Below are 26646 nucleotides of genomic sequence, written 5' to 3'. Positions count from 1 at the left end.
GTGACAATTTTATCACTTTTCTAATTGGTCATGATTATTTTTCTTAGCTGAAGAAGTCCACATTTATAAATGTGTTACTTCTTAAGGTGCAGAAGCACTTAACTCCCATGGCACATTCAGCTTCACTGTTGACATGCTCTTGGATAGAGCTTAACAGCCAACTGGCATGTGGCCTGTTTCCTTCCAGTGTGGGAAAGAAAGAAGGAATTTTGGCAAGAGATACCTAAGGAGAGCCTTTTAGAAAGGTTCCCAAAGGGATTTATAGTCACTGTGAAAGACATGACCTCAATTTTTTTTTTTTAAATCTCATTTTTAAACTGAACATAGAGAAGGGGGAGCTGTTGCTTTTCTTACTAGGTTTCATTGCAACTGCTGAAAAGCATTTTTTCCTTGCCTCTTTTTGAGGGGACGGGTACAAAAAACTGGTAGAGCTTCTGAAAGTATCAACATTTGTGAGTATGCTGATAGCCCTTACAAATGAATTTCACACAATCTGTACCGAGTCAGCAGGCTTGATGTCAGCCGATCAAACATATCTCAGCAGACCTGTTGCTGTTCAGTATGACATTTGAAAGTTTCAGACTGCAACCCCAGAGACTCTTCCCATTGCGTTCATTCTGATAGGGTGGGGGTCCCCATCATACTGTCATTCTGCTTAATCTAAGAGAAGGTAAGCCTGAGCACAGCTCCATGTGTTTTGTTTTTCTAGGAAAATGCAACATGGCAGCAGCTATGGAAACAGAACAGCTGGGTGTTGAGATCTTTGAAACTGCAGAGTGTGAGGAGAATATTGAATCAGGGGATCGGCCCAAATTGGAGCCGTTTTATGTTGAGCGATATTCCTGGAGTCAGCTTAAAAAGCTGCTTGCTGATACCAGAAAATACCATGGCTACATGATGGCTAAGGCACCACATGATTTTATGTTTGTGAAGAGGAATGATCCAGATGGGCCTCATTCAGACAGGATCTATTACCTTGGTGAGTATGAAGTCAGTTTCTGAGCGGAAATGCTTTAGTAATTCAAACTTAGAAGCTAGATACAATTGGTGAATTAAAAATGTGTCAGTGATACTATTAAAGGAAAAAAACCTTCTTTGAAGAACATCAGTTTTGGTGCTGTTTTAATTTTGGTTTGTCCTGTTAACTTTATTTTACTTTCAGGTAACAAATCATGGATTGATCACGATCTTATTTTCAGTGTCAAGTTAAAGATGCCAGAAATTACCTTCCTATAGCTGGTTCAAAATTCCTCTTCCTAGCCCTGGCTGGCGTAGCTCAGTGGATTGAGTGCAGGCTGCAAACCAAAGTATCGCAGGTTTGATTCCTAGCCAGGGCACATGCCAGGGTTGCAGGCCATGGCCCCCAGCAACCGCACACTCATGTTTCTTTCTCTCTCCCTCTCTTTCTCCCTCTCTTCCCTCTCTAAAAATAAATACATAAATCTTAAGATAAAATTCCTTTCCTTAATAATGGTCAACTTAGGAACACAAACTCTGACACCATTAGTTTATTCCCACTTTTAACAGCTGCTGCTTTCATTTTTTTTAAACCATGACTGGTTTTGGTCTCTTCTTCCAAAGTCCATTCAGTCCAGATTTAAAGTCTATCTTAATTAAATATATCATACCACTGATTAAATTTTTTGTTTATTAAATTTTTAAACGGGTTTCTTCCTCTTTCTCGTGTGTGTGTGTTTTAACAGATATTCTCTGGAGGAATCCATACTGGTAATTATAGATTCATTCTTTTTCTTTTAAACAACTCCAGAGTATTCCATTGTATAATTGTGCCGTCTTTTACTTAACCGGACCTCCAATAATGGGTATTTAGGTTCTCCTGTTTTGCTATTACAAAAGCTGAAGTAGAGTCCAGGCCAGGTACAGCTGGAGTATCATCTTGTGAACCAAAAGGTCATGGGCTCAATTTCTGGTTGGGACACACGGCCTCAGTTGGGTTCAGTCCCCAGCTGGCGCATTCGAGGGGTGGCCGATGGTATGTTTCTCTCACGTCAGTGTTTCCCTCCCTCCCTTAAAAAAATGAGGTAGCGAACATCACAGTATTAGATCATTTTGTATATGTGTAAATTTACTTACAGAACTAATTCCAAAGAGTGGAATTGCTGGAACAAAAGTGCATATATTCTGAATTTTTATGGTATTGCCGAATTGCCCCTCCAGTGAGCTTATAGAGTTTATATTCCTATCAGTATTGTATCTAAGTATCTATTTCTCCACACCTGTTTCAACAGTGAGTAATCAAAATGTTTTATCTTTTTCAGTCTGTTTAGTGAACAACAGTCTCAGTATAGGTTTTTTTCATTATCATTTTTTAAATTGAGGTATAAGTAACATAACATACTAGTTTCAGGTGTACAACATAATGATCCAATATTTGTGTGTCCTGCAAAATGATCACCACAGTAAATCTAGTTAACATTAATTTCTTACCTGGTTAACAAAAAAACTTTTCTTGTGATGAGGATTTTTCAGATCTACTCTCTTAGCAGCTGTCACATAGGCACTACATACAGTATTAGGAGCTACAGCCCCCGTCCCCACGTCCCCTCGCAGTGTGCAGTCACATTCTCTTAGGGGCGAGGTCAAGCATCTTTTCACATAGTTAAAAGACATTTGTATTTCTTTTTTCTTTGACCCATTTATAGTCGTTGTCTGTTTCTTATTGTGTTGTGGGTGTTTTTCTTATTGACTTAAAGCATTTTTTGGTATGATGAGGTAATTAATCCATTGTGATATTTTCCTTCGAGGTTTAATTTGGTTTTTGCCATGTAAAGACTCTTTTCTTTTGGAGTTAAATTTTTATTTTTATGTAGTTTTGCGTCATCTAGAGAGGTTTCCAAATTCCAACATTATATTTTGAAAGAAATCTTTATGTATGTATTTTCTAAGATTTTATTTTAGAGAGGGGGAAGGGGGAGGAAGAGAGGGAGAGAAATATCTTATGTTCAAGAGATCCATTGATCGGTTGCCTCTCGCACACCCCCCCGTCTGGGGACCTGGCCCAAAACCCAAGTACATGCACCAGTTGGGAATGTGCACCAGTTGGGAATCGGACCATTGACCTGTCACTTCGCAGGCCAGCACTCAGTCCATTGAGCCACACCAGCCAGGGCAAGAAATCTTCATATATTTTGGACATTCTGTTTTGTTCCATTTATCTGTTGTGCCAATACTGTGCTGCTGCAATTATCATAGCTCTGTATGTTTTACTGTTTGATAGCACTAGTCACTCTTCATCACTCTTTTTCATACTTTCTTTACTATTTTTGTGTGCTTGTTTTTCTGTGAGAACTTAAAATTGGCGTGTATAGTGCCTTTCCCCAAATTCTGTTTATACGGTTTAAGATTATAAGATTATAAGATTATACTATATTTATAGATAAAGTTAGGGGAAAATGGCAGTCTTTAGAATGTTGAGATTTTTAAAAAGTTGTACGCCTTTGCATTCGTTCAAGTCTTATATCCATTTGAATTTAAAATTTTTTCTCAATATAAATATGTTGTTTTAAATTGTTTTAATATACATCAAACAATAACTAGTGTATTATCAGAAAATAAACAGCGGGAAAAGCCCATTTTGTGCTTATACAGATGGTGTGTTATGTACATAGAATGCCTTGGAAATTTTAAAGAATTTTAAAGTTACAGTTGACATTCAGTATTATATTAGTTTCAGGTGTACAGCATAGTGGTTAGGCACTTATGTAACTTAAGAAGTGATTCCCCACCCATGACACCCATGACTTGGAAATTCGTATTGGTCATGGACGAAGCCAAGGAAAATATGATAGAATAAGGAGAAGTTTTAAGAGGGGCAACTGAAATGGTAATGGGAAATGTCTCACATTTGAGGATAGCTGAGAACCAATTTTTTTCATATTTGATGGCTGAAGACTCTTAGGAAGGGCTTAAGGAGGTTATGATCACATTTATTGTAGTAAAATTATAAATGGTATAGATTGGTGACCGCAATCTTAAGCATTCTATAACAAAGTAACTCTGGAATATACAAAATAGATTTACAGCAAGAGCATGTGCTGAAGTAAATGCCAGCTTGTATTTAACTTTTTACTCCAAAAGGCAACACAAACTAAGGAAGGTTTAAGAAAAGTTTAGGAAAATAAGGGCAAAGGAAGATACGGATATTTCAGGGCTCATCTGGAACCTTTGCATGGGGTGTGTGGAGGTTGCCCTGCCCTTCTGCAGACCGACTGCGCTGCCTTTGTCTGAAGCTCCAGGCTGAGACTGTGTTCCACCCAAGAGTTTCTTGCTCTGACTATGAGATTTATTTTCTCCTTCCTTCACTCGCTCCTAGCTTTTTCGAGCTGATACATTTCTAATGCCATTTAGGGTTCAAGGGCTTTTTTTTACTTTGAGTTTTCTTTGGTTCACATCTTCAAAGCCAAAGTGTATCAGTATTTCTATTCTCTTCTGTAGATAGGTCATTGTACACTGCTGTCATCTTCCCATTCAATTATTGCATGATAGACTTGGCTGGCTTCTACTTAATACAGACAGACCACTTTCCTTCACCCTTCCCCGATAGAAGACTGAGAGATTTTTAGCAAATCAGAGAGCAGTTCGGTATTGTTTTAATATGAGTACACTTTAATTTGAAACTTATTAGTGATTACATTTGTACTGAAGAAAAACTAGAATTTAGTTAAACCTATATATATTGGCACAGGAAAAAAAGAAATTTAGTCATCTGAATTTGTTACAAAGCATGCTCATTTGGAATCTCATGAATCTTTTGCCAACTTGTAAAAGACTAACAATTTTCAAAAAATATAAAATTATATTTGTCCATATATCATTTTATATACTTTTGTGTTTGTTTTGAGAGGGATTAAGATCTGAATATCAGAATGAAACATGAACATTCTTCTGTGAAGTCTGAGTTTTATTGCAGCACATTCCCATGGCATGTGGCGTGTGCATCTCCTACTTGTTAATGTTTATTATAGATCCCATAGAGAACAAACATTTGCAGATACAGAAGACATTTGGTACTTACTATGATTGCAGTAGATCGCTATTTTAAAAAATAATTTTAAAAAAGATTGTTTTCTCTTATAGCTATGTCTGGTGAGAACAGAGAAAATACACTGTTTTATTCTGAAATTCCCAAAACCATCAACAAAGCAGCAGTCTTAATGCTTTCGTGGAAGCCTCTATTGGATCTTTTTCAGGTAGGATTAGACATCATTATTCCTGAGATTTGGTATATGTTTTTAGCATTTATTTAGAGGCAGAATTTCAAATGGGCTTTTATATTTGAAGTAGATGTGAATGAGAGAACATACTTTGATTACCTGAATCTTTTGCATATTATTGAGTCTTGTTTCATGACCCAGAATATGGTTCATCTTGGTAAATGGTCTGTGTTTACTTGAAGAGATGATGTGTTCTGCTATTGTTGGGTCTATAAATGATCATTAGATCAAATTGGTTTATTATATTGTTTGAGTCTTCCATGTCCTTACTGACTTTCTATTTGTTCTATCAGTTATTGAAAGAGAATGTTGAAATCTCCTACCGTAATTGTAGAATTGACCATTTTTCTTTGTGGTTCCATTAGTTTTTGCTTTATTCTTTTGAAACTTGTTAGGTGCATAAGAGGGTAGAATTATTGTGTCCTCCTGATAAATTGAATCCTTTATTTTAGGAAATGACCTTTGTTTCCAGCAATATTCTTTACTGTGAAATTTACTTTAATATTTATACAGCCATTCCAACTTTCTTTTCATTAATGTTAACAGGGTTAGGGTTTTGCATTCTTCTCTTTTTTTAACCAGCTTTACTGAGATACAATTCACATACCACGCAGTTCACTTAAAGTATACCCAGTTCAGTGGTTTTTAGAGTGTTCACGAAGTTATGCAGCTATCCTCAAATCTAATTTTAGAACACTTCATCATCCCCAAAAGAAACCCATTAGTAGGCACTCCCCATCTCCTTCCACTCCCTACTCCAGGCCTGAGCAACACTAATCTTCGAGTCACTGTAGATTTGCCTATACAATATGTGGGCCTCCATGACTGGTTTCACTTAAACACTGTTTCCTGGATTGATCTACTTTGTAGCAAATAGCAATACTTCATTTATTTTTATGGTTAATATTCCATTGTATGGCTGTACAGTAGCCCCCACACACACACTTATTTGTTGGGGAAATGTTCCAAGACCCGCAGTGGATGCCTGAAAGCACAGATAGTACTGAGCCTTATATGTACTATGTGTTTTCCTATACATGTAATACAGTTTATGTATACTTCTGATAAAGTTTCATTTATAAATAAGTTACAGTAAGAGCCCTGGCTGGTGTGACTTAGTTGCTTGGAGTGTTGACCTGTAAACCGAAAGGTCACAAGTTTGATTCCTGGTCAGGGCACATAGTTAGGTTGCAGGTTGATCCCTGGTCAGGGCGCATACAGGAGGCAACTGATCGATGTTTCTCTCTCACATTTATTCTTTCTCTCTCCCCCCCTCCCGACCCCTTTTCTTTCTCTCTAAAATCAACAAACATATCCTCAGGTGAGGATTTAAAAAAATATATATTTTTAAAAAGTGGCCCTGGCTGTTGTGGGCCAGGTCCCCATCTGGGGGCATGTGAGTGCAGCCACACACTGATGTTTCTCTCCCCCTCTGTCTCCTCCCTTCCCCTCTGTCTAAAATAAATAAATGAAAAAAAATTTTAAATATATTTAAAAAGTGGTACAATAAATATAAGAAACTAGGGGAGCTTTTACCAGGATTCCAAGGTTGTCCCTTTTTTAATCTCATCTAACATTATTTCAGGTTTGCAAGTACACATCTGTATTTGCCATCTTTGAAAACACTGTTTACTTTCAGTGTGCTGACTTAATTTCAGAGTGGTATATTCCTTCCAAGAAGCTTATCTAGACCTTGACCTACCTATCTCCCTCTCTCTCTCTCTCTCTCTCAAAAGAGAGAGAAACATTGATTTGTTGTTGTACTTATTATGCATTCATTAGTTGATTTCTTGTATTGCCCTTTTTGAAGAAATTAGACTACTTGCTCAAAGTCAGACTTCTTGTGAGGGTCAAAGCCTAGATTCAGACATCTTAACTGCATGTAAAACTGCTAAGTACCATTTCAGTAATGTAGAAGATGGTGAATGCCAAGCCAAGGTAATGAGATGTAGTTCTTGTTCTCAAATGTATATAACAATCATCTACAGACCCTTTACCAAGATATCTTTCAGCAGACTTCCTCAAATTAATAATCTACTTAAAGTTGCTGGCAAATTCTGGGGTCACTGAAACTGTGGACTTAATAATATTGGAGATGCTAGAATTTCAGTGCTAAAAGCAAAATCAAGTTTCAGAAGTCTGAAACAGGTGATTTTTCTTTTGCATTAGGCAACACTGGATTACGGAATGTATTCTCGAGAAGAAGAACTGTTAAGAGAAAGAAAGCGTATTGGAACAGTTGGAATTGCTTCTTATGATTATCACCAAGGAAGTGGAACGTTCCTCTTTCAGGCTGGCAGTGGAATATATCATGTCAAAGATGGAGGGCCGCAAGGGTTCACTGTGAGTTGGCAGTATTACTCATTAAACGTATTTTTGGGGTCCTAAAGGTTATTTGCACCCAAATCAGAAAGTTAATTAAACAAACCAAAATACTCTGTTTACCCATCAACTAAGAAATGTAGTAGTAAAGAAAACAGGAAATTTGGGTGTTAATTTCCAATTTTAAGAGTTCATTTTTCCAGTGACACTAATATACAGTTTCTAAATGCTAAAAACACTTGCTGTGTCGTAAAGATGTAGTAGAGGGCATCGGTCCCCACTTTTCCAGTGCTGAGGGAGGTCTGGGAGGGCATTATCACAAGGCAGTCCATTTTTGGTATCCTTAAAAGCTTAATTCATCTTAATAAATGGTTTAAATGTGTGATTTTGTTCCAGGCAATTTTTTCTGTGCTACTAGAACTATTCTTTTGATAGAATTGTGATGATTCTGGCTTTTGTGAGATTTTTATGAGCCAACTATTTTATATTGGTAAAATGAATTTGAAGTGTTTAATAAATAAAATGAGTGTTTAATAAAAGTATTTCATAAATAATAACTATTCTATTAAATAGGTTTGGGCAACAAAATTTATGAAGTGCTGTTATATCATCTTTATTTCCTCTCCTGTTATGCTTACCTTTCTAATTCATATTTTTAAAAATGAGTCCTTCCTTATAAGTTAAGGAATATGAAAATATTTTTTCTGGAGTGCAGTTATCCCAAAATGTATAGTTGACATTTTACTTGGAATTATTGTTTTCTAGGAAGAGTACTGGCAAATGAGTATGTGTGTATTAACCTGATTCTTGCCTTAAAATGTTTACTTTTCTAGCAACAACCCTTACGGCCCAATTTAGTGGAGACTAGTTGTCCCAACATTAGGATGGATCCAAAACTATGCCCAGCTGACCCAGACTGGATTGCTTTTATACATAGCAATGACATTTGGATCTCCAACATTGTAACCAGAGAAGAGAGAAGGCTCACCTACGTGCACAATGGTAATGACAATTCTTAAAATCCCCTTTTCTGAAAAGTATTTTTAAAATGTAATTTGCTTTTGCTTACTTTTTGAAAATGAAGCAAGGTGGATAATCTTTATATTTTCTATTCAGATCTCTAAAACTGAAAAAGAAAACAGTGCAGACAGTAAGTAATATTGGAGATATTACTTACGTATTACCTGTGCAGTGCTGCCTTGTGTTAATGTTCACTCCTGGACAGCACAGCAGTGGCACCCCTGGTGTGATTGTTCTCTTAGCCAAGTGAGACTGCCAGAATTTCCCCAACCTGTTCTCAGTAAAATAAAATTTTAAACAGAAAAAACTAATACTGTAAGAACTACCTGAAGATTTATGTCCCTTTTTGGAGAAGCTACTTAGTTATGTTGTCGTAATAGGGAAAACAGGACTTTGTAGAACTACGTGTATTGTGGGAATACTTAATTTTTATTGAAGTAACTGTAATAGTCCTAAGCACTACTCAAAGCACAGAAAAGATGTAGGCATTTTCCTCTGAATCTTTCATGCAAATGAAAGATGGGAAATAATGTATTGCTTTTTCTTTGAACATATGAAACAGAGCTTAAAGATGAACTCCATAATGAAGAATGGTCACTCTGATAAGTTGATTTGTCCAACTTTTGCTTAATGTTCACAAAGTTGATTTATTGGGCATCTTCCTTAAGTTATTTAAGAATATAATAATGTATTGACAGCAAACATTTTCTTCAATAGAATAGTCAGTATTATAGAAGAAGCCTTTTCCTGAACAATTGATAGAAAGACCACTGAATTAGGAGTCCAAAAACCTGTTCTATTAGTCAATCCACCAAAATACATTAAGTTCCTATGTGCCAAACATTCTGGCAGGAACTAATGGTGCAGAATTGAATAAGACATAGATCTGGCCCTCAAGGAAACCATATAAACAAATGACAGCAAAACAGAATGATGATAGTCAAATGCAGGGTGTTGTGAGAGCACCACGGAGGGGTAGCGATCGGGAAAGGATTCCCAGAAGAGAGGGCACCTGAACTGATCTTAAATGACTGCACAGTAGCTAGTACACTACAGGTGCGGAGATGGGATGAGAACGGTCTTGACGCAGAAGGTACCGTGGTGTGTGTGAGGAGTTAGAAGCAATGTGATGATCCTAAAGCACAGGGTCTGAGTCAAGAAGTGGGGATAGGTAAAACTGGCAGGTGAGAAAAGCCAGGTCAAGGGTAGACTCTAGCTCATGTAAATGGACATGGTCTTTGTTATGATATGGGGGACCATTGAAAAGTTCTGGCAGTGGAGTGGTATGATCAGGGTCATACATAGATTATGTAACTTTTTAGAGTACTTTGTGAAAGTTATATTTGAGAAGCACATGACTAGAGACAGGGACACCCAAGTTTGACTTGAAATTATTTAGGTTGTATGGCCTGAAACTAGAGCATAGGATAGAGAGGAGTAGAGTAGGGAAATTTTTAAGTAAAAATTGTATTTTTCGTGTTTAATAGTTCTCCACTTGGAGGGAATTAGAATAGCTACCAATGGCAATAGAAAGATTAGGTTGGTAGTTAGTAAATCTAGATTGGAAATCGTTGCATTTTTTTTATGCTTTGAACAAACTTTGAACACTTATTATGTCCTAGTTATTGTACTTGAGCCTGGGGCTGCAAAGTCCTAATGATAACAGATTAATTAGAAGTCAAGAAATCTGTTCTAACTACTCAGTCAAACAAAAATCAACATTAAGTACCTGTGTGCCAGGCAATGTGGCAGAAACTAAGGGTACAGAATTGAATAAAATATAGTTCAGGCCCTCAGGAAACTATAGAATTAAGACATGCTTTAGTCTATTTTTTTTCTTCTGTAGAATTGTTTTCCACATAGCATTATTGTGAAGACTGACAGAATTCAAAGTAGACAGCATTGAAACACTGCAGAATTCTTTATAGTGTTCAATTTTTTCTTTTGTGTACATGTAGGTATGTGGTATATTTATTATTTTCAGGATTAGTATAGTAGTTAAAAATATAATCTAGAACCAGACTATCTAGATTTAAGTCCCAGATTTACCATTTTTTAGGTCTGTGGCTTTAAGTTATGTAACCTATCTCTTTGTTTCTATATCTGCAAAGAAAGGTTAATTAATAACATGTCACCATAGGGTTTTCATGAGGTCTTAATGAGTCAATATTTGTGAAGTGTTTAGGACATCGTCTGAAGCATAGTAAGTGCTTTGTGTTTGTTTAGACAGAAAGGTAAGTAGAGAGGGAGCATCATCATTCTTACTCCTGTTATTCACAGCAGCTTTTCAAGTGAAAGTCTGCCTTCAGGCAGGTTCAGGCGGGTTCAGGCGGTCAGCGCATGTGTGTGTTTGTGTTTGCGCTCCGTGTAGTGTGTTAGAGGAACTTAAAAGTCATATTCATGCCACCCTCTACTATCAAATGATGTGTCTCACTGAGAGAACAAGATGATGCCATTTATTCGTTTAATAAATAACTTAATAAGCCCTGGCTGGCATAGCTCAGTGGCTTGAGCGCAGGCTGCGAACCAAAGCATCGCAGGTTCAATTCCCAGTCAGGGCACATGCCTGGGTTGCAGGCCAGGTCCCCAGTGGGGGCCACGTGAGAAGCAACCATACATTGATGTTACTCTCTCTCCCTTTCTTCCTCCCTTCTCTCTAAAAATAAATAAATAAAATCTTTAAAAAATTACTTTATAAAAAAATAACTTAATAATTAAGATCTGAAATAAGTAATAGGGAAATACAAATGAGCGGTACTTATTTTATAAAGGAGAACAAAATATAAAACAGTTTTGGGGGTATAACTTTGGGGTAGTTGAAAGATCCAAGAAAACTGAGCACTGGTTTTGGCTATATCATTAATTCCAAGATTTAAAAAGCTTTAAAAACTCAGGTTAGTTTTCATTAGCTTGGTGCTAAAACTTATTTGGTAGCAAAACCTGACCTAACCTGACCTGAAGCTATTTATAATCTTAATCCTACTTAGTGTGCATATTCACTTATTTGCTGCAGGAATGAATATTGATGTATTAGATTACAGGGTATTTGATTACCATGCTGGCGATGTTACATAATTACATCGTCCATATGTAGTACATGAAAAATCCCCCAAATTCTGAGTTCCCTTTTTTTTTTTTTTTAAGTTTTGTTTCTTTCCAGAGAGAGGGGAAGTGAGGGAGAGAGAAAGGGAAAGAAACATGAATCGGTTTCCCCTTGCGTGCCCCCGACTGGGGACCTGGCCTGCAAGCTGGACATGTGCCCCTACCAGAAATCAAACTGTAGGGCGATGCCCAACCCACTGAGCAATACCAGCCAGTGCTCCAAACACTTCTGAACTCAAAAATTTTGGGTAAGGGATTATTGGTTTATACTACATAAATATTCATTTCAGACAATATATAGAAAATACAGACAAAAATAATAGGTAAAATTAAAATCACTATGAGATATTACTCTATATACCCATTAGACTGGCTAAAGTGAAAAAGATAACATCAAAGGTTGGAGGGGCCCTTTCGTCACACGTTTCTACTGAGCAGATGACATAATACAAATACTTTGGAAAACTGTGGCAGTTTCTTAATAGTTAAACATATACTCACCATACTATGCAGCCATTCCACTCCTAAGTCATTATTTAAGAGAAATAAAAAGATATATCCTCAAAGATTTTTTTTTCTTAGCAACTGAAGGTCAATTATTTAAAAGGTTAATTTAAGCATCTTGCAGTGGTTACTTCAACCCTGACTCCTGGCTCAATGCTGATGGAAGTAATCTGCTTAACAATCTCAGAAGGACTGTGGAAGTGGATCCTCATCTGAAAATGATCCCGAGTCTAACACCTTCCCCACAGAGAGTTTTTCTCATAGTGATTTTCAGAGTCTTGGTAGGCATCCAAACTGGTCTTTTCACTTCCCAGTTCTTATCCTTTGTATCTCTGAGCAAGTCAACACGCATGTGCTCCAGAGATTTTACATTGCAGCTGGTTAGAGTAATTGTAAGTCGGTGAATCGCCACCTCTGGTTCCATTGGTGTTTTTCCAGTATCTTTAAAAGGCATAGCTGTGACGTTGCTGCCTGACTGACCCATTCTCAGTGAGAGCAGTCAGTGGTGCGTCAGAAGCAGGAGCAGGCGGAACAGCTCTCCTACAGCTGCCACAACATCTTCCTCAAAGAGCCACAATGATTCTTATACAAGAATGATCATGGCACCTTTTTTCCTAATAACCAAAAATTGGAAGCAGCCCAGATGCCAGTTAACATAACTGGAGAAAAGAACTGTGGTATACAGTGGAATACCACTCAGCAATAAACAGAAGGGAATTACTGGCATATTGATATCACATGGTGTTGATGCGACATTGATCTCGAGCAGACAGGCACAAAATAGATAATGTATAATTTCATTTATGTGCTGTTCTAGAATATGCAAAACTGACTCATGATGATGGAGATCAGATCAACAGTTGCTTCTGGACAGAAATGTCCATTGACTGGCAACGGGCATGAGAAAGCATTCTGGAGTGTTGGGAGTATTCTGTACCTTGTTAGGGTTTGGTTATACAAGTATATGCATTTCCCAGAAATAAAAAGTACACTAAAGATTTTATAAATTATAAACCAGTTTTTTAAAAAAGCCTGTTCATAGTCTCACTATTTAGAGAAAACCACATTTTGGTTTAAATGACAACACATTTTAAAATATATGTTTGTGTAACATTTTTATAAGTGGAATTAAATGCTATTTTGTAATATTGTAAACATTTCCTCATGTCACAAAATCTTATGTAATTACGGCTTTGTGGTTTTATTGCTTTTGTTTTTTTTATTTTTATTTTTTAAATATATTTTATCGATCATGCTATTACAGATGTCCTATTTTTTTCTCCCCTTTATTCCTAACTGCCCTGCACCCTTCCTTCCACCGGCATTCCCCCCATTAGTTCATATTCATGGGTTGTACTTATCTTTGGCTTTTCCATTTCCTATATTATTCTTAACCTCCCCCTGTCACCTCCCCCTGTCTATTTTGTACCTACCATTTATGCTTATTCCTTGTACCTTTCCCCCATTCTCCCCTCTCCCCTTCCCCACTGATAACCATCCTTGTGATCTCCATTTCTGTGATTCTGTTCCTGTTCTAGTTGTTTTGCTAAAAACATTGTTTCTGTTTTTGTTTTTAGATTCAGTTATTGGTAGTTGTGAGTTTGTCGTCATTTAATGTTCATAGTTTCGATCTTCTTTTTCTTAGATAAGTCCCTTTAACGTTTCATATAATAAGGGCTGGGTGATGAGGAACTCCTTGAATTTGACCTTATCTGGGAAGCACTTTATCTGTCCTTCCATTCTAAATGATAGCTTTGCTGGGTAGAGTAATCTTGGATGCAGGTCCTTGCCTTTCATGACTTGGAATACTTCTTTCCAGCCCCTTCTTGCCTGCAAAGTTTCATTTGAGAAATTGGCTGATAGTCTTATGGGCACTCCTTTGCAGGTAACTGTCCTCTTTTCTCTTGCTGCTTTTAAGATTCTCTCCTCTTTAATCTTGGGTAATGTAATGATGATGTGTCTCAGTGTGTTTCTCCTTGGATCCAACTTCTTTGGGACTCTGAGTTTCCTGGACTTGCATGCCTGGTTCCTTCGCCACTGGGGAAATTTTCCTTCAGTATTTGTTCAAATAAGCTTTCCATTTCTTGCTCTTCCTCTTCTCCTTCTGGCACCCCTATGATTTGGATGTTGGAATGTTTAAAGTTGCCCCAGAGGTTCCTAAGCCTCTCCACATTTTTTTGAATTCTTGTTTTTTCATTCTGTTCTGGTTGAATGTTTATTTCTTCTCCAAATTGTTGAGTCCCAGTTTCCTTCCCTTCACTCTTGGTTCCCTGTATATTTTTGTTTGTTTCACTTTGCATAGCCTTCACTTTTTCCTCTATTTTGTGACCGTATTCAACCCTTTCTGAGAGCATACTGATTACCAGTTTTGAACTCTACATAAGAGAAGGCTGGCTTCATTGCTTAGTTGTATTTTTTCTTCTTCATTGCTTAGTTGTATTTTTTCGGGAGCTTTGATCTGTTCTTTCTCTTGAGCCATATATTTTTGTCTCAGCATGCCTATTGCGTAGTAAGATGAGGAGCCTTAGGTATTCCCTAGGGTGGGGCAACCCACTTTGCTGCGTTGTGGTGCTGTATGTGAGGGAGGGTTATGAGAGGCAACAATTCAGCTTGCTTGGCTCTAGGCTGGCTTTCAGTCACTTCTCCAGCTATCCCTAAGCAAAATGGGCCCTTCTGGTGCTGATTCTGGACTTGTGTATGTTCTAGGACCCTGTGGGTCTTGCCAACGAACTTTCTTACGAGGCTGGGAGTTTCTCCCGCCACCACAACCCTACAAATGTTTACAGTTAGAGGTTTCGAGGCTTTATTTCCTTGTGCTGGAACCCAGGTTGCACTGTCTGCATCACCCCCCAATTGTTCCTTCCGGGTTATCTGCATGCAAATATGGGACTACCCAGTCTGCCAGCTGCTGCCTTGCCCTCACTGTCTGCTGCCTTGTCTTGCGTCCTCTCCACCCCAGCTGCCTGTCTCCGCTCCTCTTGCCCATCTGGATGACTGTTTCTTTTACTCCTTGGTTGTCCAATTTCCATACAGTTTGATTTTCTGGCAGTTCTGGTTATTTTTTGTTTTTAAATTTGTTGTCCTTTTGGTTGTGTGAGGAGGCAAAATGTATCCACCTACACCTCCATCTTGGCTGGAAGTCTCCTATTGTTTTTGCTTTTCAAGTACAAGTTCTCTTCTAACTATTTGCTGGAAATTTTAAGTATAAAACAGACCAAAACTGTGCTGCTCTGGTTGAAGGAGAGGGAGAAGGAATCATGAATTGTATGATTTGTAAGACCCATTGTAGGTCTAAAGATGTACTTCTCTGTATAGAAGAGTTACAAGCAACGTGACCCTTTACATGTGTTTTCCATGATTCTAGCTACATTGGAAAATAACATTCATGGAGCATAATACTGTGGTTCAGACTTTGTTCTAAGTGCTTTATGTGAATTAATTCATTTAATCCTCATAACAGCCTTAAAAGGTAGGTTCTTACTCCCATTACAAATGGGATACTTTAGTGGAATGAGATTAGGTGATTTGCCCAAGGTCGGTCAGTCAGTCAGTGATGGAGTCCAGATTTGAATTCAGCCCATTTGGCCCCAGAGTTCACCACTGTACCACAGCTGCCTTTGAAAATTAACTGAATCATTCTGCTTTGTACCCATGAAAAGACAGAGAATGTCCTGTGATAATTTTGCTTTTTATGTTTATCTAGAGCTGGCCAACATGGAAGAGGATCCCAGATCAGCTGGGGTTGCTACCTTTGTTCTTCAAGAAGAATTTGATAGGTACTCTGGCTATTGGTGGTGTCCAGAAGCTGAAACGAGTAAGCGGGTTCAAAATTATACATTATAGTTCACTAAAAGCTTTAGGAGGTTCAACTGCCAATTACTTAAGTGCACAGATTCTAAATCCTGGTGTGTAGATTCTGAAGTGATGAAGATTAGAATCTACTAGTGGTTATTTAGAATGTGTAGGCTATATTCCACCATAATGAATTCCAACAAAAACAGTGGTGCTGTGGTTCATTGATTTAGGCCCTTCAACTGCCCTTGCCAATTTTTCATCTAGAAGCTTGTCTTAGTAATATTGGTGGCAAAATACAAAAATACCATACCTTAATTAGTTGTAGGATTGACTAGGGAATCTTTATGTACAAGTGGCCCAATTAGTGTTTGAATGGATCAGAAAAAGGCACAAATTCCTCTTTTTTCTTGGTGAATTTATAACTCTTACTGCCTGAGAAACAGCTGTCTAAAGCAGTGGCTGAGCATGACCCAATGAGAAATTTGCTTTGCATTCTAATACATTGTACAGTATACTATCATATGAAACTAGAAAATAAATGTTATGAAGTAATACTTATACTTACGTGTAATATACTTATGTGTGTTTTTTTCTGTCGTATTTTTTAACTGTTCTGAGTGGTGGTTGTTCTATATCATAGTTGTAATTTTGATATGGTTGTGTGAAGAGGTGAACCATGTCTGCCTGCACCGCCTTCTTGACAAGAACTTATTCCTGTTGTTGTTTTTAACTGGTTATGCCTCATCAATAGATTTCATTAGTGGACTATAATCCACTAATGGATTACAGCTAGCGTCTGAACACTTCTCTAAGGGACCATGAAAATAAAATTATTTTTAAGCCATGTCTTAGATTTGGACATTTTATTTTAAGATATAAAGTGTTTTGCTATAATTGTACTTTTTAGAGCAAGATTTTGTCATGAATTAGAGAAACTATTCAAAAAACTGGACTCTTCTAAAATAACATTTATCTTGTTATAGGAAGTATTACAAATGTAATTAATTCATTTTTTAATAAGCAGTGCATGTTAATGTATACAAGAACCAGAGTATTTCACTGGTGTTTTCCAGTTTTAATTATGTATCTATACATAATTAGCTTCAGTTTTTTTCCTCCAAAAGGCGTTAACATTTATTAACTAGTAAGAATGGCTTAGCAGAAATTCACCTTGCCACTGCAAAGACTAGTGATATTTTATATATAAAAGGTAGTGTACTTTATATATAAATTATTTTTCCCTTGGGAAATATAATACTAGAGGGAATGGTCAGTTATGATTGCTTTCTGGCATAATTCTAAATTTTCTATATTTAAATTCCTTTTAAGCTCCCAGTGGCAACAAAATTCTTAGAATTTTGTATGAAGAAAATGATGAGTCTGAGGTGGAAGTTATTCATGTTACATCCCCTATGTTGGAAACGAGAAGGGCAGATTCATTTCGTTATCCTAAAACAGGTACTGTATCCCACTGGCATTTTATATTCACTCGTTTTTGCTTTCCAGACAAGAGTCTCTCCGCAGCCATCCAGAGTTACGGTCATCATTGGTTGTTTGTGCCCTTGGTAAGGACAGGTGGTTAAGTGTCACTGGGTAGATTTTTTAATCACAGACTGGTCCTTTTAAATTATTTTCAAGGTGGAGAAGTGCACAAAACTGATCATTTCAAGGAGGGAATAGAAAGGTGTCTTTGCTAGAAAATTAAGATTTTTTTAAGGGATTAAGTTCTTAATAAATTGGTAGTTTTCCCCCCATTTTGCTGTTTATAGCATTTCAAAATGATACAAAATCTCCTTTTATTTCATACTAACTGTTGATGGTTTCAGCCTCTTTTTAAATTATTTATTTTTAGTTTTCTTCTTATTTTTTTGTATTGATTTTTAGAGAGAGAGGAAGAGAGAGTGAGAGAGAAAAGCATTAATTTGTTGTTCTACTTATTTATGCATTCATTGGTTGGGTCTTACATGTGCACTGATCAAGCCTGCAATCTTGGCACATTGAGATAATACTTTAACCAACTGAACTACCTGGCCAGGCAGCCTCCTTTTTTTTTTTTTTTTTTTTTTTTTAATAATAATATAAAAACTAAGATTTTGCAATGGAGTTCTAAAATTCTTATGCAATGAAGCTCTGGCTCTGTAGTAGTCTGAGTTAACTTGAAGTGTAAAGAGAATCGATCTGGTAAAATTTCAGTAATTTTGGATATGCATTTTTATTCATTTATATCTCTTCCTAAAGGCACAGCAAATCCAAAAGTCACTTTTAAGATGTCAGAGATAATGATTGATCCTGAAGGAAGGGTAAGTAGAAAATGTTGAGTTGGTTTTTGCATGTGTCATTTGACTGGTCGGTCTAGTGTAGATCTTAGGTACACAATCATTTGGGGGGCTTGTTGGTCATGATTTCAGTTTGACCTTATTTTCCATTTTCAAAACTTCCTGCTGGTTCCCAAAGATATCCCCATAGGAATTTGGGGATATGCACATATACCACTGCTTTCCAATAGTTTCTCTTCTTTGCTTTTTTTAATCTCCAGATCAGTATTTTTAAAATACTGGTTATTGACTGGTAAATTACCTTCTGTGTTGGATATATGTCTTTGATATATTAATATTCCACATTTCTCTTGTAGTGCTGCTTTCCATTTGGGCAGTCAAAGACTTATAAGCTGAATGCACACAGGATTAATTATAGACTTAATTAAGACTTATTGCCCTGGCTGGCGTAGCTCAGTGGATTGAGCGCGGGCTGCGAACCAAAGTGTCACAGGTTCGATTCCCAGTCAGGGTACATGCCTGGGTTGTAGGCCATGACCCCCAGCAACTGCACATTGATGTTTGTCTCTCTGTCTTTCTCCCTCCCTTCCCTCTCTAAAAATAAATAAATGAAATCTTTAAAAAAAAAGACTTATTAAAAAAGCTTTATTGAGATCTGATTCATGTGCAATACAATTTACTCATTTAAAGTTTATAATGGCTTTTAGTACATTCACAGAGTTCTGCAACCATCACCATAGTCAATTTTAGAATGTATTCATCATCCCCAAAAAGAAACCCCACTTCCCTTAATTATTACCCCTCAACCTCCCTGTGCCCTTGCTCTGGGGAACCACTCATCTACTTTCAGCCTATAGATTTGCTAGTTCTGGGCATTTCCTATAAATAGAATCATACAGTATCTAGTCTGCTTTATTTTACTTAGCATCATGTTTTTTAATTTTAATTTTTTATTTATTGATTTTGAGAGAGACAGACAGACAGAAACATCAATTTGTTGTTCCACATATTTAGCATTAATTGGTTGATTCTTGTTTGTGCCCTGACTGGGGATCAAAACCACAGACTTGGTGTATCGGGACAATACTCGAACCCACTGAGCTACCCTGCCAGGGCAGCATCACATTTCAAAGCTATACCCATGTTGCATCATGTGTTAGTACTTTATGACTTTTTATCACCTAATGGTCTATTGCATGGATATAGTACATTTTATTTATCGACTCAGCAGTATGGACATTTGGGTTGTTTCCACCTTTTGGCAATTATGAATAATGCTGTCATGAATGTGTTTGTATAAATTTTTATGTGGGCATATGGTTTTATTTCTCTTGGCTAGATCCCCAGGAATAGAATTGTTGGGTCATAAGATAACTCTGTTTTACCTTTTGAGGAACTACCAAACTTTTCTAATGTGGCTGCATTACTTTATATTCCTACCAGTAGTGGATAAGTTTTCTAATTTCTCCACATCCTCATCAACGCTTGTTATTGTTCATCTTACTTATTACAGCCATTCTAGTGGGCTTGAAGTTGTATCTCATTGGGTGGGTTCTTTTTTTTTTTTGTTTGTGTGTTTTTTGAGAGGGAGGGGAAAAGAACAGGAAGGAGAGAGAAACACCAATGTTTCTCTCACATTGACTGGTTGCCTATCACACCAGGTCCCAAGGGGGACCTGGCCCCAATGCAGGCATGTGCCCTGACTGTAAATCAACCAGCAGCCTTTAGGCTCGAAGGCTGGTGCTCAATCCACTGAGCCACCCAGCCAGGGCTACTTGTGGTTTTGATTTACATTTTCCTGATGGCTGAATGATATTGTGCATTTCTTCATCTGCTTATTGGCCATTAGTATGTCTTCTTTGAAGAACTGTCTAATCAGATCTTTGCCCATTAAAAAAAGAACTTTTGAAAATTGCACTGGCTATCTGGCTGGTGTAGCTCAGTGGATTGAGTGTGGGCTGTGAACCAAAGAGTCGCCAGTTCGATTCCCAGTCCGGACACATGCCTGGGTTGCAAGCCAGGTCCCCAGTCGGGGCCACATGAGAGGTAACCACACATCGATATTTCTCTCCCTCTCATTCTCCCTCCCTTCCCCTGTCTAAAAATAAATAAATAAAATCTTTTTTTAAAATTTGCATTGGCTAGACTTCTAAAGAAGAAAAGCTTGCTAGCCCAGGACTATTTCACTAATATGTTATAAAAATAATATTTTAGGCTAAAATATAGGGAACTAGGTTTGGGTTTCAGCTGCCAGGTGGCCACAAGGTGCTCCAACCCACCTCCAAACACATCTGCACATCAAAATGTCACGCCAGTCCACCCGAGCTAAGCCCTCCAACTCCAGGAACCCCTGAGTTTTCTTTGGCATGATATCAGAGGCGAGTGAGTTGGTCCAACTGTCTTAGAATTGTTTGCAGATATTGTACCCAAAACTGAAGAAGATTTCTGTGCATTGTGTACTGGAGAAAAAGGCATTGGATCCACCCCTGGGCAACCTCTCCATTTCAAAGGATGCCCATTCCATAGAATTATTAAGAAATTTATGATTCAGGGTGGAGACTTCTCAAATCAAAATGGGAACAAAATATTTATGGTGAAAAGTTTGAAGATGAAAAATTCTATTATAACCATAACCAGGAGGGGTTTATTGGGCATGGCAAATGCAGACTGCAATACAAATGGTTCTTCGTTCTTCATTGCAATAGTTCTAACTACTCATTTGGATGGGAAAAATGTGGTATTTGACCAAATGATTAAAGGAATGGGTAAGGCAAGAATTCTGGAAATGTAGAAGTGAAAGGTGAAGAACCTGCCAAATTGTGTGTTATTGCAGAATATGGAGTATTGAAGGAAGGGGATGATTAGGGAATTTTTCCAATAGGTGGACCCAGTGATAGTCACCCAGATTTCCCCAAGGATGCAGATACAGATTTAAAAGATGTAGACCAGTCCTGGCTAATGTGGCGCTGGCCTGAGAATCAAAGGGTCGCCGGTTCGATTCCCAGTCAGGGCACATGCCTAAGTTGCAGGCCAGGTTTGGCTCCCAGGAAGGGGCGCATAACCACACATTGATGTTTCTCTCCCTCTCTTTCTCCTTCCCTTCCCCTCTCTCTATAAATAAATAAGTAAAAAGATGTAGATAAAATATTATAAATAACAGAAAACTTAAAAAACATTGAAAATATTTTTTTCCAAATCCCAAAACTGGGAGATTGTCATTAAAAAATATACAGATGGTGGAGTGGTGGGGAGAAAATGCAGACAACTGTAATTGAACAACAGTAAAGTAATTACTGTTGTTCAAGTAACAGTAAAAAAAAAAATATATATATATATATATATATATCAGAGGTTTTAAGATATGTGGAAGGTTCAAAGGCTGTTATTGAGAAGGCAGATAGATTGAGGCTGCAACCTGTAGCTTTAAGCTGCTTGCTGAATATTGGCCCTTGTAAACTGAGGATATCAAATTCACAGGGAACAGTTGGCAGTTTTTATTGGAGGCTCTTGAAATAGACCCATCAAATACCAAAGTACTGTACTGTAGAGCTCCAGGATCGCAAGGACTGAAAGAATATGACCAAACATTGGCTGATATTAAGAAAGCTCAGGAGATAGCACAGGAAGAGAAAGCCATCCAGGCACAACTTCTGAAAGTCAAACAGAAGATAAAGGCACAGAAAGATAAAGAGAAGGCAGTATATGCAAAAATGTTTGCTTAATAAGAAATTCAGTTATATTTAAACATTACACATTGATGTATTAAGGCAATAAGAAAATTTAAGGGGTTTTGTCTATTATATATGATCTCTAACGTGTTTCCTTTGATACTTCAGTTCCCCATTGTTTACAGTTTAGGAATATTGATTTCTGTTCACTCTTAATAAAAGTGTTACAAAGTAAAAAATTAAAATATAGGGAACTAGGAACTGTTACTTTTCATAGATTAGAACTTTTTAAAAATATATTTTATTGATTATGCTATTACAGTTGTCCCATTTCCCCCCTTCACTCCCCTCCACCTTGTACACCCTCTCCCACCCACTCCCCCCCTCTTTAGTTCATGTCCGTGTGTCATACTTATAAGTTCTTCAGCTTCTACATTTCTCATACTATTCTTACCCTCCCCCTGTCTATTTCCTGCCTACAATCTGTGCTACTTATTCTCTGTACCTTTTCCCCTCTCTCCTCCTCCCACTCCCCTGTTGCTAATCCTCCATGTGATCTCCATTTCTGTGGTTCTGTTCCTGTTCTAGTTGTTTGCTTAGTTTCTTTTGGTTTTGCTTTAGGTATGGTTGTTAATAATTGTGAGTTTGCTGTCCTTTTACTATACATATTTTTTCTGTATCTTTTCTTAGATAAGTCCTTTTAACATTTCATAAAATAAGGGCTTGGTGATGATGAACTCCTTTAACTTGACCTTATCTGAGAAGTACTTTATGTGCCCTTCCATTCTAAATGAAAGCTTTGCTGGGATATAGTAGTAGTCTGGGAATAGAGTAGTCTGGGATATAGGTCCTTGTCTTTCATGACTTGGAATACTTCTTTCCAGCCCCTTCTTGCCTGCAAGGTCTCTTTTGAGAAATCAGCTGACACGCTGATGGGCACTCCTTTGTAGGTGACTGTCCCCTTATCTCTTGCTGCTTCTAGGATTCTCTCCTTCATTTTTACCTTGGCTAATGTAATTATGATGTGCCTTGGTGTGTTTCTTCTTGGGTCCAACTTCTTTGGGACTCTCTGAGCTTCCTGGACTTCCTGGTAGTCTATTTCCTTTGCCAGAATGGGGAAGTTCTCCTTTATTATTTATTCAAATACGTTTTCAGTCTGTTGCTTTACCTCTTCCCCTTCTGGTACCCCTATAATTCGGATGCTGGAACATTTAAAGATGTCCCAGAAGTTCCTAAGCTTCTCCTCATGTTTTTGAATTCTTATTTCTCCATTCTTTCCTGTTTGGTTGTTTCTTTCTTCCTTCTGGTCCACTCTACTGTTTTGAGTCCCAGTTTCCTTCCCATCACTATTGGTTCCTTGTGCATTTTCCTTCATTTCTTTGATGGTAACCTGCATTTTTTCATCTAATTTGTGACCAAAATCAACCAATTCTGTGAGCTTCCTGATCACCAGTGTTTTGAACTATGCATCTGATAGGTTAGCTATCTCTTGGTCACTCAAAAGGATGAGTTCTGGGGCACTGATTTGTTTTTCTGTTTGAGCCATCTCTCTCTCTCTCTCTCTCTCTCTCTCTCTCTCTCTCTCTCTCTCTCTCTCTCTCTCTCTCTCTCTCTTTTTGGTCTGGTCGCTCCTGTTACAGTGAGGGGCAGAGCCTTAGGTGTTCACCGGGGCTGGGCACCCCAGTCGCTAGATTGTGACGTTGTATGTGGGGGTGGGGTCGAGACGGAACAATGGTGGTAGCTCCATTCTCCGCGGGACCTCAGTCCCTTTTCTGGGATCCTTCGTTGCACGCTCTGCCCTGTTCCACAATTGCCACCTCACTGGGTCTGCCAGCTGCCACTTGGGTACTCAGGGTCCACCCGCTGCGATCCTGCTTGCCCCAGGTACCTTACGTACTCCCAGTTGCCTCGTGCGCCCAATTCTCCCTGCTCTCTGCACCACTACCTGCGGCCAGCTGCTCGTCTCCGCCCCTCCTACTGGTCTGGATAAACGGGTCTATTTCAACTTCTTGGCTGTCTGACTTCCATTCAGATAAATTTTCTGTCAGTCCTGGGTGTTATTCTGCCTCTAAATTGTTGTTGTTCAAGTCTTGGTTGTGCGTGGAGGTATGGTGTGTCCACCTATGCCTCCATCTTGCCCCAGATTAGAACTTTTTTTAACCCTTGTATCAAGGGTTCTGTTAATATAAACTCATGGGAAAACACTTAGACTGTGCTAATTTTTAAAAATTTATTATTTTTTAATTTAATTTTTTATCCTCACCAGAGGACATTTTGAATTGCTTTGAGAGAGAGAGAAATAGAAAGAGAGAGAAAAACATTGACTGGTTGCCTTTTCATTCACGCCCAGTATGGGGATGGAACCTATAACCTGGGTATGTGCCCTGACCAGGAATTGAACCTGTGACCTTTCAGTCTATGGGACACTGCTCTAACCAACTGAGCCACACTGGCCAGGGCTAATTTTATTTTTGAATTACAGTTTACATTCAATATTATTTTGTGTTAGTTTCAGATGTACAGCATAATGGTTAGCCAATCATACTTTACAAAGCAGTTCCCCTGATATTTCAAGTACCCATCTGGCACTGTATATAGTTATATTACAGTATATAGTTATTATAGTTATTACAGTATTATTGTCTATATTGCCTGTGCTGTACTTTACATCCCTGTGACTACTTTGTAACTGCCAATCTGGACTTCTTAATTCCTTCACCCTCTTCACCCAGCTCCCTAGCCATCCCCCCTCCCCTCTAAGAATTATCATAGACTATTGCTAATTCTTGTGATTAGAACTTTTTTTAGGCACAAAGAGCACCTGCATAGGTAACCTACAATTTCTGGTTTTGCTATACCCTGAGTGCCTTTTTAAATGCCTAAGTCTGGAAAAGGTATCACACTAATAAAGATGATTTAAGTAGACTAGTAAGATAATTATTTATCTGAGTCTTTTGTAACTAGATTTCTTTTTTCTTTTTTAATAGATTATAGATGTCATAGATAAGGAACTAATTCAGCCTTTTGAGATTCTCTTTGAAGGTGTTGAATATATTGCCAGAGCTGGCTGGACTCCAGAGGGAAAATAGTACGTATGTTAAATTGTCACTTCTTTACAAATAATTTAGGATCCAGAACTTTAGAAATGTCTGTGCTATTAGGTTTGCCTTTCATTTGGAGCTGCCTTCACATGTAAATCTGCAGTGTAGTTATTTATACACAAAGACTTTTTTAAAACTAGATGGACTTTTGGTGTGTAACCCTATAAGCATAGGTGCATTACATTGTAATGGACTTTTACTCTACCAGTCAGGGTTTCCATTATTTGTGGTTAAAAATAGTGTGACTTTAACGCTCACATGTGTGTATTTTTTCATTGTATAATCTAAGCAGAAATATTTGTAGAGCCTTATGTGAACCTGCTTACATACAGTTCTGTGTCTAACGGAGACCTCGGGAGTTCTATGAGGCTGGTATTTGGTGACACTACAGGGAGAAAATTTCAAAGGCTGTTTGTGATTTTGGGAATTTAAAGAAAGGCACTTTAAAACCTCTATTCAAGCTTAGCTTTTAAAAATAAATGTAGAATAAATACATACTTTTAATTAGCCATTTGTAAGAGCTGATTTAACATATACTAAAGCAATTTTTTTCATTATAATTATAGAAATAAGTGGTGGGTACTAGGGGAGAGAGTAGGGGAATATTCATTTTCTGAGAGCTTGCTTTATTTTTGGTGCTTTTCTTTTATTTGTTTAAATAGTGCTTGGTCCATCCTGCTAGATCGCTCCCAAACTCGCCTACAGATAGTGTTGATCTCACCCGAATTATTTATCCCAGTAGAAGACGATGCCATGGAAAGACAGAGGCTCATCGAGTCAGTGCCTGACTCTGTGACACCACTGATTATCTATGAAGAAACAACAGACATCTGGATAAATGTATGCCTGTCCTCCTGCGCTTGGTGAAATGTTTTCTTGGGGTGCTAAAGCAAATGAGGCTTTACAGCAGACTGTCAGAATGAAGTTTTAAGTTCAAAGTAACCATGAATATCATTTGCTAAGCTCTAACATTTCAAATTGGAATGATGGTTCTATTTAGAATAATGAAAGGGTGTGGGTGGAAAGTAGATGCCATGGAAACGACATCTCTGTGGCTGCAGATTTACCCATGGTCCTGGACTCATCCAATGCTAAAAACACAGCCTCATCAGTGCCTCTTAGAGGGCCATAAGAGTCCTGTATAGAAAAAGAGTTTCTCCTTTTGTTTGCAAACTATATTAAAATATAACACTTTGGGGTTGAATTTTGCATTTTCTAATGTAGTAGGAAAAAATTAAAATACAAAATAAATAAAGCCAGCTCACTCCCTTGCTGAATATAAGCTTTATAAGATTCACCTAAAACAAACATCTGTTTTCCCTTCAACTGTTAGACTATTTCCCTTTGGGAAAAAAATATTTAAAAAAATTTTTTTCCCTCAACATTTCCATAGTAATATTTATATTCTTAAATAAGCCTTATGCCATGTTTCAAAGGATTACAGAAATGGTGAGTAAGAAAAAGCTTTTGGCATTTTCTTCTCCATTCAGGAACATTCACTTCTCAATGGGTAAAGTCTTTGACTAAAGTAAGACAAATCTGAAAGGCCCAGGCAAAATCTATAATTGTAAATATATAATAGCCCCTAGCACTAACAGTTGTTTATACTTCAGAATATGTTTAT

The 26646-nt window shown here is 37.7% G+C and overlaps 1 protein-coding gene and 1 pseudogene across 6 annotated transcripts in view; both read left to right on the top strand.

The window, feature by feature from the left end:
* Positions 1–26646, top strand: part of DPP8 (dipeptidyl peptidase 8) — a 58282-nt gene that overhangs the window by 5917 nt on the left and 25719 nt on the right. For 5 of the 6 annotated variants that reach the window (XM_045822985.1, XM_045822982.1, XM_045822983.1 and 2 more), the window contains exons 3-11: positions 710–979; positions 5098–5210; positions 7404–7577; positions 8390–8558; positions 15886–15996; positions 17307–17435; positions 18216–18277; positions 24909–25009; positions 25685–25862. In XM_045822985.1, the coding sequence (XP_045678941.1) occupies positions 710–979; positions 5098–5210; positions 7404–7577; positions 8390–8558; positions 15886–15996; positions 17307–17435; positions 18216–18277; positions 24909–25009; positions 25685–25862 (1307 nt within the window). Of the gene's footprint in view, positions 1–709; positions 980–5097; positions 5211–7403; positions 7578–8389; positions 8559–15885; positions 15997–17306; positions 17436–18215; positions 18278–24908; positions 25011–25684; positions 25863–26646 lie in introns of those variants that run through there. The other variant, XM_045822987.1, reaches the window with a different exon arrangement.
* LOC123808371 lies at positions 20557–21975 on the top strand (annotated as a pseudogene).

Source organism: Phyllostomus hastatus, unplaced genomic scaffold (assembly GCF_019186645.2).
Source record: "Phyllostomus hastatus isolate PE091 unplaced genomic scaffold, TTU_PhHast_1.1 phas_scaffold_501, whole genome shotgun sequence".
In the NCBI taxonomy this organism is placed as follows: domain Eukaryota; kingdom Metazoa; phylum Chordata; class Mammalia; order Chiroptera; family Phyllostomidae; genus Phyllostomus; species Phyllostomus hastatus.
Note: the sequence above shows the minus strand (reverse complement) of the source record. Positions and strands in the feature narration are given on the sequence as shown.